The 12,580-nt window shown below is 36.2% G+C and overlaps 1 protein-coding gene across 1 annotated transcript in view; it reads right to left on the bottom strand.

The window, feature by feature from the left end:
* Positions 1-2,374: 2,374 nt before the first annotated feature.
* Positions 2,375-12,580, bottom strand: part of TMA16 (translation machinery associated 16 homolog) — a 20,641-nt gene continuing 10,435 nt past the window's right edge. Inside the window, 5 exon segments of the mRNA XM_026065403.1 lie at positions 2,375-2,599; positions 2,601-2,729; positions 3,708-3,750; positions 10,482-10,630; positions 11,685-11,769. Of these exon segments, the coding sequence (XP_025921188.1) occupies positions 2,536-2,599; positions 2,601-2,729; positions 3,708-3,750; positions 10,482-10,630; positions 11,685-11,769 (470 nt within the window). The 3' untranslated portion in view covers positions 2,375-2,535.

The raw sequence follows: 12,580 nt of genomic DNA, 5'->3' as shown, positions 1-12,580 counted from the left end.
ACTCTCCCCTGCCCCGCACCCTTCAGTCTTCTCAGCGTAAAAGCTCTCAGCCAAAATTCTCATCATGGAATTAAAAATAAGTAAACAAAAATCAAACTTTGGGTTTCTTCTTTCCCATTGCCACCATTAATATTCGGGGGGGGGGGGGGAATACTTACCTGGTAAGTTGATCTTGCACATTATCAGCTTAAGCCCAGGTAGTTTGTAAATTCAAACACACACAAATACTTGTCAGCTATATAGCAATTTTTCTGATAATCCAATATAAAAAGTTCACAGCCAGAAACTGTTCTTTTTTTCCCTACCAACAGGTCAACAAGATAGTTAAAAGTTTAAAAGACAGCTAAACAAGCAGTGGATACATGGACTTTAAGGGAGAAACCCCACAAAACTGAACAAAGTCAAAGCTGTAAACATGTTCTTGAAGTGTGAACAGTAAATATTAGAAATCATTTCAAATATTTGACTATCACATCAACCACAGAAGTAATACTTACTTTTCTTTTTTATAATGCCTTATTAGTGAATTGCTTCAAGGAATACAGAACATCTCATTCTCCATACCATTTTGTGATGATCTTTTTTTAAAGCATTCACAAGATCATCAGCCTAATATAGTGTTGTTATAGTGATTAATTCTGTATTATATCCAATGTGAAGGAAAAGCCTTTTTTTTTGGCCATGATTCTGCTTTCAAAGTATATCAGAGGTTGTTTACAAGCCCACAATATGAATCTTTCTGAAAGGCAAAATCTGTCAAACCAGTGAACGAACACATACATACACTTCTTCAGTTCAGACCAGTTACACTGGTTCAGCTTCCAGAGTTCAGGATTGAAAGTTTTATAAATCAAAACAAGCTGAATCAATCTGTAACTTTCACAACACAGCCCAATTTAATGAAGTTAAAAAATATCAAAGGCCTGCCCTGAATTTCAGCATCCTTATTTCTAAAACACAAACACAAAGTAGTGATGTGACTGCCTAGAGATACAACTGGTGTCAGAGCATAAAACCTCTAGCCAGGTTTAGGACTTGAAGTCTACCTGAAGATGCATTAGATCACTCGCACAGTGCCCCAGGCCTGTTAAATTTATTCAGGCTTCTTCTTTAGAATGATTTAAGGTGGACAATGGTTAATTCCATCTTACTAAATAGCCTGTTTTCCTAAAACACAAAAGGATAGCACAAGCCAATTTTGTCAAAAGGAAAAAGTTCCATATAACTGTTAATAGAATAACCCTCAGCAGTAAATTGCTGCACATCTAAGAAACTACACAGCTGGAATACCTGTAAAAGAACTTTTGGAAACCTGTGGAACTACTTACCTTGAGAAGGCTTTCTTGTACAATACGTAGAACTGTATTGAGGCTCAAGCACAGAAAGATCATCCATGGGGAACAACTATTCCTACAGTTACTAATAGGCATTTGAACTGTGACTGCTACATATGACCACGACATCTACACTAACAGAGATGTCCTACTTAATGCCTTTAATCTGCGAAGGCATTTGCCTTTGCTGGTTTATGTTGTGAGGTTTTTCTTTTTTTTGAATTTTACAGCATTAGAAGTGTGAATCTGCTAAGAACCTTCCTGAAAGACACCTTTAAAGACATCTAAAAATTGCTTCTTAAAGTAAGCCCCCTCTTTAAAAGCCTTAAGCAACTTAATTTACAAATATACAGCTTTCTCAACTGAGGCATCAGCACAAAAAAACATGGACAAAAGATCCCTTTTCTGCTTAAGATATCCTAAAAACAGACTGTATGAACTTTAAATTGCTTCTGACCTGAAGTCTTCACCACAGAGTGGAAAACAGCATAATTCTCTCCTTTCAAATTTTCTTGACAAAAATAAAATATTTAAGTCTTTCCAGCTGTGTTCCTGAAACAGGATTCTCAGAGGGTACAAGAGAAAGAGTTCTTAATAATTAACTGACACTCCATGTAACGCATCTTCTGCATATACATTTTCACCAAACAGGAAAGCTTTTCTTCAATTGAAGTTGACTGGTCTATGACATGCAGTACTCCTATTAGTAAAATGAGGCTATCACCGCTCTCCACAAAACTGCATGTGCCTAAAGACACCCCAGGCCCTGCCACAAGAGATGGATGAAGTTGTCACTAGCTGGGTCCAATGTTTAACAGAGTACCATTTACACACTCAGTGACATATACTTGCCATTAACAGGAAAAGGTAAAGGTTTCCTACCAAAAAGTATTTCTAACAGCTGCCTGAATCATGAGTGCTATAGCCAGGGAAGAGGTAGTGCATTATTCAGGATTTCAAGATACAAACTATTATTTCTTTGTCAGCTTAGAAGCCTGCATCCTAAAGAGCAGGTATAATGTGAGAGGTAAAAACACAAGTAAGATTTTAGGTTTTATTTATATTCTCAAGTTTTACCTAACTGCTTGCTCAAAGTTTGCTCTCTAACATAGGTACACAGTGAGTTAAACAAAAATGCAACTAGAAAAGCCTTTGCAAATATAATTGAAAACACTAGCTTTATTCTTGTTTCTAGTGCTTATTAAAATAGGTTTCTTGCAATTCCTTTCAGCTGTTTCAGCTTTTGAATCAGCTGGTGCTCATTAAACCATGTCTTCTTTATTCAACTCTTTAGCTTCCACATCTGCCACCTCAGCATGGCTGCAAGCAGCATCCTTAGCAGAGAACTTTCTCATTTTAATGTTTGGCAGTTTCTTCAGATCACCATCCCATTCTCTTAAAGAAAAAAAAAAGTCATGATGTCATGAAAAACAATTAGCAATGTAAATAGCAAGAAAGTAGCAGAGCTAATTCACGTTTTCTCTAAAGATGCTAACTCAAGTGAGCCTGCTTTTCTAAATTATACTATCAGTCCCACTGCAGCATGAATGATCTCCAACATTTTCACCTGATCTTGTACACTACTGCAGCTGCAATTTCTCTATAAAGAATTTAAGTGCTTTCAGATTTGACATTCTGAAAAAAAAAAGTATGACTTACTTCACTCCCACAGATTATTTCTATCCTCTGTTACTTTAGGCCAACTGATTTAGGTTTGACAGACTAAGCTCCCAGTCTTGCAAACAATGAAAAAGCAGTTTGGCTAAGTTTCTTTATTTGGATGGTCAATCTGCAGAGCTACTATCACGTGTACATTAGGCCTTTGTTATGATTTATGTTAACTGTTAACATCTCATGTAACTGACTTCAAGAATACACAAAGCGTTAGTAAATTTTAACTCACATACTGAATATATTACTTTGAAAGGCTGCGTAAAGGCTGAAGGGATCATTTAGATATCACATCAACTCTAGTACTCAGTTAATACAATACTTGCTTGATTACAGTAAGTGCACTCATAGATAATTTTTCTCAGGGGCAAGGACAATATTTACCAATTATAAGATGAACATATTTGTTTTGGCTCTACCAAGATAGTAAAACAAGAACATTTCCATTAGATGTCCCAGTACAAGAAGTCAATTGTGTATTCATAAACACAGAGCAGCCAGAGGTCTCTGCTTTGGGTTTTTTGACTTTGAACACTAACAGTGAATGTTAATCCTTTCAGTTAATCTGCTTTTTCAAAGATGGGGAAAAAAAAGTTCTTGATAGTTCTTACATAAATTCTTTTTATTAAAAAAAAAGAGGTATAACATGCCAAAGTCAGAAATAGTATTTTGCACAATAATGAAGTGATAATGAAAACTTACCTGAAAATTTTAAGATGCTTGCTGTTCACAATGTCTGGGATTTCTAATAGGAGTGAAATTAAATCCTATTAGATGTGTTACATCATCCAGTAAGTCTTTTTTCAAAGTCAGAAATGTGAACTAAAGGGTTGAACATATTATTTCAGAGATAGAAGCAAATGAGAATGAGGATTCATATTAGAAAGGTCCAAGAATAATACTTAAACAGGAAGACCTCTCATTGCTAAAGTAAAGGAAGTGAGATTATATCTATGAACTGTTCCAGAATTCAAATGTACCAGTTACTGAAAATCCAATCCTGACAACTAGTAAGAGCGTGCTTCATTTTCTCTGAACTGACACATCCAAGAAATAGCAAAGCAACATATGCATTTATAGTTTCCCTTTAAAAAAGTCCGATAAGAAAACTAGGAGAATAATTTACTATTTGTCTTAAAAGCACAACTAGCATGCTCAACCAAGATCAAGTTCTGATTATGCTAGTTTTTAAGACATTCACTCACCCACCAAATAAAAGACAGTTCTGCTCTACAGAACTTACTACAAAGATACACAACAGATAGAAGGTATGATAGGAAACTTTGTTTTCAAAACTGACCTAAACATATAATCCTTGCTGTAAATTAATGAGTACTGGGTGCTTCATAAATATTTTGCAATGCGTTTGGAAAAGAATTGCAAAGCACCTAAGTGACCGCTGCAAGCAAGACAGATCAGTGGTAGAGCTGGGAACGTAACTCCCAATCTGAATTAGAAAATGTAACAAACACTTAAATACACTTCTGAAAATTTACCATGTAGCACAAGATTAAGAAAAAAATACACGCATGTAAAACACAAACATCAGGAAGAGTACAGTAAGATCTCATATGTTTAAACAGAACATATCCTTGGATTTTTTAATATAATACTACTTCCTTCCACCAGCAATGAAAGTTTCTGATCTCTAGAGAGCAGAGAATGGCTATCAGATAACAATTAGTCTCATTCCAGTTCAGTTATAGTTTCCATTGTTAACTATCTGTACTACAAACAAAACTCTTACTACTCGGAAACTAGCATTGCGTGGTTGCTGAAATGCCTGGTAAATACTGCAGTAAATGCAATGTAATATTTATATAGAACCCTGTATTTTCTCATGAATTGATGCTACTCTCACTTGATCAGAAATAAACATCAATAGCTTTAAAGACTAAAAGTAAACATCAATAGTTTTAAAGACTAAAAGTTTTTAAAATGACAAAAGGTTTGCCCTGAACCATCTTTACCACCTTTGGTAGCAAAAAAGGAAGGCAACCAGCTTGTACAGAGAACTATAGGACAGATTCCTTCCCACCCCTGAGTAACCAAAACTGTGTTCCTACTAGCTGTGTAATTTATAAACCCATACAGAATTTTATCTAGAATACTTAAACTGCTTTGCCTAGAGAAAGCAAAGGTATGATTCCTGTGACCCATGTTTAACATTTTCACTAATTTATGGATTTATGCCTTAGGAGCCTTGAAACTTTTGCACAGCATAAAATCCCTCATTACTATCTATGAAAAACTGAACAGATTTCACAAGCAGCAGATGTGTCAACAACGAAGACTACTATCTATCTCTGTAAGATTAAATCTAATTTACTACTTTAGGTCTTAAAATTGTGACATTTCAGGTAGTTGTTATACTGCCCTTGAACAAACCCTAAATATACAGGTTCTGTATATTTACAAAGGTGCTGCCTTTGTTCATCCATCAATTTTCCAGAGTCTCACAGTAGTAAGCCAGATGATATCAGTGCAGGATTATAGATCATTTTGCTATGACATAATATAGGATGACACCTGTCATTTATCTTTGTAGCTGGATAGCTTTTACTGTTCAGAAAAAAACATTGTTTTCCTTTACATTGGGCTATAAAGTCACCTATTGAAGAATGATAATATACGCAACAGGCCTTGATACCAATTACTTTGATTTTTGCATCCTGCTTTGCAGCAAATAGATTCAGTGGATGTCTCTGCTACTACTCACAGCTGAGTGAACCAAGGCAAAGAATTGTTTACCTAATTTTTGCTTTGTTTTTTTATACATCTACTGATTTCTGGGTTCTGATAAACACCAACGCTGACCACAGGTCCATCCTTCCCAAAGAGGGAAGAGTTGAAACAAAGCCACAGTCCCTCCTCCCTCTTCCCTTCTCCCTTGTCCCCCGATTCTTGCATTCTTGGCAGCACACTGGCAAGTGCTGGAGTGTCCTAGCTGCACCATGAAAGACCAGTTTGTCCCTTCTCTCAGCCATTTCACAAGGAGAAATGCCTACTCAGTTAGCTCCTGCCTTAGGAGAGGACTCAGTGATGTTAATAGTGAGTTTGGCAGAGGCGGCAGTATGCTAACTTGGGCCARCTGCCCCAGAAATGGGCTGAGATTCCTCCTTGTTCCTTCTGTCAAAGTGCTGAGCCAAGGTACTGTTCAGCATTATTCTTAGACAAACCAGGATTAAATTATATGACTTTCAATTTAAGCTCTTTCAACTGCTTTTTCAGTTGAAAAAAAAAACTGGAAAGCTAATTACTTTAACTTACGTTGGATTTTTTCCATGTGGAATATTTTAATATTTTATTATCCATGGCTCACCCCTGGGCCAAGAGAAAGCAGGTGCTGGGGTTGGGAGAGTTTGGGAAAAAAAGCAAAACAAACAAACAAAAAAAAACCCTCAAACCCCACCCACAAGATTTGGAACTGAATTGCTCTTCTCTGCTTTGGCAGTGGCAGAGTTTTTAATATCCTCTTACACATAATTTACAATATCTTATCCCATAGAAACCACAAAATTGCCAGATTAGGAACAGAACTAGAAACTATAGTCCAGTAGAAACAAAGTAATGATATACTACTATAGAATAAATAATTTTTGTCATTATGCTGCAAAGTTGTATTAGCGCTATGTTTTCAGATTAGCAACACCCTTGTTTTAGTCAGCAGTATTTCCTTAGCATACACACGTTTCATGTTTTCTTGCTGCTACTCGTGAACTTCTTACTTTGCTTTAAAAATGTTAAGGCACAGGAAGGTGCTGTCTCAACTAAAGATGGAAAAAGGACCTTTCTAACTGTTAGGATGGAGAAGCACTGGACCAGATTACTTATGACACTCTTCAGAACCTTGAGGACGAAAACTTCTGTCAGCAGTCGGTCTAAGTGACCCTGCCTCTGTGCACAGGCCTGGACTAGATGGAGTCTAGAGAAAAAAGTGGGAGAGAGGAGCTGATGCTGGTATCATCAGAGCACCCTTCTAGGGCTCTGTCTTGCAGCACAGTCTGTGACAATTTGCTTAGATGTTTTATTTCCTTCCAGAGTACAGTTTTTCATAGCAGTAATCATATCTCTCTCCCAAAACACTGAGATCTGCGCAGATCTACCCAAATTTCACATGGACTGAAATGTTACTGGCCTAAAACAGACTGTAAGCAGCATAATCATGTCCATTAGAACTGTCATACAGAGAAACACCTGAAGTCAGGTCAACAGATGATATCAGACGCTGAAGTTAAAAAGGGAAAAGGATGTTTAGAAAACTGTAGATGCTCTTTCTTTAAAGAGCAATTCAGTTACACGATAGTGATTGTTACAGCTAACAAGCAGTACAGAACAGTACACTAGCAGATACATTAGATAAAAGATGTATCATTTACAATTAAAATGAACTTCCTTACATCCTGAAACTTCAAGAATTAACTAATGAAACCGGTAAGTTTAGCTTTAAAGGTCATTTTACATTATGCTTCTGTGAGAACATGGAAGGTAATTAAAAACAGTATAAAAAATGCAGGATTTTCAGATAAAGGAGTTATGACRTGTTTCAACCGAAAGCATGCTGAGTTCCAAAGCCATACATATCTTGTCAACTTCCAGGATTCCCTTTCAACAGCTTTGCTATGAAGATCATTAAAAAAAAATGCAAATGACAATGTCGGGAAGAAAAATAGCAGTAAAATTAGTTTAGCTGTATTTAAGAAGCAAGGAAGCGACAAGTAACTGCCGACATAATTCAACAACCTCATAGATAGACTGGATGTTCCCTTACTGGTAATATATTTTTTTAAATGACTAAAATCTACTATGCATTTGCATAACAGTCAATAAAAAAAGTTATCTAAATTTCTATTTCATACATCTGTTATATATAAGACACCAAATTTTTTTAAGCTTTCTTAAACGCAGACAATTCATATCATGCAGTCTCTTCATAACAAATGTGCATGCATACAAGAAATAATCCAGTTCAAGAACAGAAAACACCCTCAATACTAAGTCAGTTATAAGAGCTCCCCTCATTGAAGCTTACAGTGATAATGAGCTAGAGCATAAAAGCAGTTTTCAGCTGATTTCCATTTATCCCCAATCTCTAATTACAGTATTTAGCAGCAACTATTTTCTGAATGAATAGCATGTCCTAGACAGAGAGCAAAACCTGCAGCAGCTGTGATAACAAATAATGAATGATTTGAGTGTGTATTTAATATGTGAAGTTGCACCATGCTCTCCAAATGCTTTACTTACTAATATTATAATAACTTCAAATGTTGCTTATGGTATTTCTGGATTCTTCTTTATTTTTGTGTTGTGCTTGTGCATCTGACATCTTTTTATCTAGTCCTATTGTTTCTTGTCAGTTTTTCCACAAAGTAATAAGGAAAAACAGAAAAGCTAAAATTTAAAAGCAAAACCAGAAAGGAGATTTGCTACAACTGAGCAGTTTTGTGACATTCATATCTCTCTTCCTATGACTTTCCCCCACACTTCTAAAGAAACAAAGATGAATTTCCATTATGCATGAAGTCATACAGAACTCCTTTTCTATAGTACATGAAAGTATTAAGTAACACTAGGAATATTTTTAGAGCCATACATTTTTTTAATGGTAAAATCCATTTGGGAGGGAGGGAGGGAAGGAATACAACACAAACCTTGTTGTACTCCACATCCTAACTGCAAAGCAATGCCATGTCTAAATTTCTTCCATGATTTTTTCACTATTAGCTGCACTGCCTTTGAATAGTATTTTAGCATCAAAGCAAAGTTGGACACTTGGCTCTAACATGTTCATTTGTTAAAGAAAAATACAAATCAAATTTCAGCATTATTTTGTACTTCACCGCTCTCAACAACTACTTGCTTTTTTTCTACTTTTGTTATTCCTTTTTGTTTCTCCCTTATTTCACCAGTTTACTGCTGCATCTCTTCAGCCCAGTTCCAGCTATCTAATTTTCAGTCTTTTATTTCTCTTCCTCTCACAAGTAACTTGTATCTGTGTGCTAGCCCAGTTCCAGCTATCTAATTTTCAGTCTTTTATTTCTCTTCCTCTCACAAGTAACTTGTATCTGTGTGCTACCTTCCGAAAAAAGAAAATAAAGAGTTTAGGTGTTTGCTTTTTAAAGCTCTAATGCTTGTTTTGTGGTTTTCACACAACTGTCCTTCTCAGCTCTGTTGAAGATTTCATTAGATGCTCTGTTGGCATAGATGGCTACTCCCAAAGGAAAATAAATGGTAACAAAAAAGTCAACAAGAATATCTGGCATTTTGATATTATTCAAACTTGTGATGCTGACCAAGCACAAGCTAGATGTTTAAAAACCTCAAAGTGCTTTCAACTTGACTCTTATCCACAAGATTTTCATTTAAATCTTCAGAGTATTTGAGGGTCTTTGATTAACAGGTAAGCATTAGGCTTTCACACACAGAGTGCACTTTCACTTCATCAAATATCCTCCCTCCCAAAGAAAGGGCAGATCTCCTCCACACAAGAAGAACAAGAGAAAACCCATGTTTTTCTACTTGTGTGGCATATCATTTGTGAGTGCAGAATAGAGCTTCAGACAGGTCACAATGGCCCATCATTTCTTGCTGGACTCCCTAAATTTTAAATGGGAAGAATTCCAGAAATATTCACATGTTGGAAATACTCCAGCACTACAATTTCTGCTGCAGTCACTCTCCCACATGAAGAGGCAACCAGCACATCACAACCTCAGTGGAAGAACAGTCTCTCTCTGAAGATCCTTTAGGTCCTTGAGTTTGTAGGGGCCATGATTTTCTTCAAGTTCACAAACCCTAAAGCCCACTCTCTCATGATATGAAACTTTCAGAAGTTCCTCATACCCCTAGCACACTTTGGTGGAAAGGGGCAAGTCAGGCCAGAGGTTTATCCCTGATAAGTTTTTACATTTCTGGAAGAACATTAAAGTAAACTGTGTATAAACACTTCATTGACACAAGTCCAGATAATGAAGCCCACCTATAAAAGTAATAAATTGTAGAGAATATTATGCTGGTTTTTATCCACATGGTCAAATGAAGTCTTCACGCCAACACACATTAATATATGCATGCCTATAAACACGCACACCCGCTGAAATGAATTTTTAAGCTAAAAATACTTTTATAGAATGAAGGACTGAGCAAGCTGCTTGACAGGATTTATATTTGAGATGGGTACATTAAATCTCACTTCAGTTTCAAAAAATCTATACTATTACCTGCATTAAAGAAGCAATGCAAGCAAAGATGCATAACTGCCAGAAAGTAAAGCAGAAACATATGGGTCAGATATTCATCATTTATCTTTATTCCCTTCCCCCAACTCATCTGCAAAGCATTCCAAGAATTCCTAGCAGTTTCTTCTGAGGAGAGAAAAATAAAAATAATGCCTAGAAATTTCACTTTGCGTCTTGTTCACAAAGCTAGAAACTAAGCTGTGACTGCAGGATTATTTCCAATGCCTTTACATACCTATTCCATAGCCTTCATAGAGCTGTCTTTCGCGTTCTATGGTCTGCCTGATGACTGTTTCCCGAGAACCATGCTGTCTTCCTTGTCTACCTTTAATACTGTTTTGCAACTCAATCTGCTCCAATTCAGTGTTAAATCGACCCATATAACTGAAAGAAATGAAACGCATTTATGCTAGAAATAGTCAAACAAAACTTTTGCAAAACAGAACTACTTTGATTATGCTTATTTTCTGAATTTTAAGCAAGTCAGAGATACATTTTTCAGGTTTGACATGTTATATTGATCTTCAAAATGGAAGCTCCATTCAGAACTTACGGAAGCAGCAGATGATCCACATCAACAATTGTTTTTAATCTTCTTTTTTATTCAGAAAGTTTTATTCAGACTCCCACACTATCATAATTCACCTCCAGGAGACCACAGCACTAGATCTAAGTCTTCCTAACTTTTAAGTGCTGAACTTCACCATCTCAGCAGTGGTTTTTAAAGTAAAGTTCTTCTTTGGCATATTTTATACATCATCTCCTAAACAGCCAACTGAATCCAAAAAATAAGGTTTTTATTGCCTTTGCAGTATCACTAGAGTTGACTAGCAGGTTACAGGTTTCATTAACAGTACAGGAAATATGTCAGAGGTTCTGAAAGGAAACTAATTACGGCACACCAGTGCAAGAAAACACATCTATCATACGATTTAGCTAGCAGGGGAAAAACGGTGGCAGGCCATAGGTACATATTTTCTGCAGCACAGAAATATCAAAATTGGATCCATACAAAGGAATTCTGTTCTTTCTTGCCCTAAAAATCCACTCACCCGAATCTGTTTAATTTTCTCAGCAGAGAAAATTAAAGAAAAAAAAGCAAGTAGAATGAAATGTATGCACTTAAGTTTCGCTGATTAACTCAACAAGTAAATTTATGGAATTACTGTAGCCCAAATCATTTGAAGTCCTCCACACACAACAAAGCAGATATGCTTTAAAAAAACAAAACGACTTACTGCATCAACTCTAGTGTGTATACATACATTTTTAATACATAATTGTCCTCAGTCTTAACAAAATTAACTACTTGATATTTTTAATACTAAATTTTTAAAAGTCYTCCTCTGATTCACCATTGTTTCAGAGATCTTATTTAAGAACATTCTTTTTTAAAGACAAATCAAGCTTTTTATCCCATTTTTAACCCCCGTCTTACTTTTCAATCAGTTCACCAGCTTCCTTCTTTGTGTAGTCAGTCTTACTGGGGTCAAGGTGACTTTGAAACCATTGTAATTTTTCTCCTACAAGAATAAAGTGAACATTAATGATGATATTATCACTCTAGTACAGATTAAAGTATTTCAAAGTTTTTGAAATAAACTCCCATTTTTCAAGGTTTTTGAATAGCATCACAGAAATTTGGCTCACTGATATGGTGTGCATAAGATTTAAAGGTAGCTGTAATAAAAACATTTCAAAAAGCATCATTTCAGATGTATTTTATGTTTTCCTTTACTACAGAAAAAAGTTATTACCTTTTACTTTAAATTATTGGAAGCTAGTGTCTACAATATCACTGGTATTAAGCCATTCTGGACAAGCTTTTTAAGATGTCAACTTAGGAAGGCCTAAGGGAAAAAACAACGGCTGAAGAACAGGTCCAATTACCACAACTTTTGAACAGATTAAATCGAAAAGGTAAAGTGTCAGTCATATTTGAATGAGAAAAATATTCCAGGTTTCATCTGTAATTTATTTGGGAGCACAACATGTCTGTTATTCTACATATATCATCTTCTCTTACGAATGCTTAAGCACAAGCATGGAAAAGCTGGATAGTCATGGGATAGCTCGCATGACTGGAGTGCTGTCATGGATGGCTACATGCTTTTTAGGAAAGAGAGACCAGGAAAGCGAGGTGGCGGAGTTGCTCTTTATGTGAGAGAGCAACTGGAATGTATTGAGCTGTGCCTAGGGGTGGATGAAGAGCGAGTCGAGAGCTTATGGGTAAGGATTAAAGGGCAGGCTAGCAGGGGTGACACTGTTGTGCGTGTTTACTACAGGCCACCTGATCAGGAAGAGGAAGTCGATGAGGCCTTCTACAGACAGCTG

Source organism: Apteryx rowi, unplaced genomic scaffold (genome assembly GCF_003343035.1).
Source record: "Apteryx rowi isolate R43461 unplaced genomic scaffold, aptRow1 scaffold_227, whole genome shotgun sequence".
Taxonomy (NCBI): domain Eukaryota; kingdom Metazoa; phylum Chordata; class Aves; order Apterygiformes; family Apterygidae; genus Apteryx; species Apteryx rowi.
This window is presented reverse-complemented; position numbering and strand designations above follow the sequence as displayed.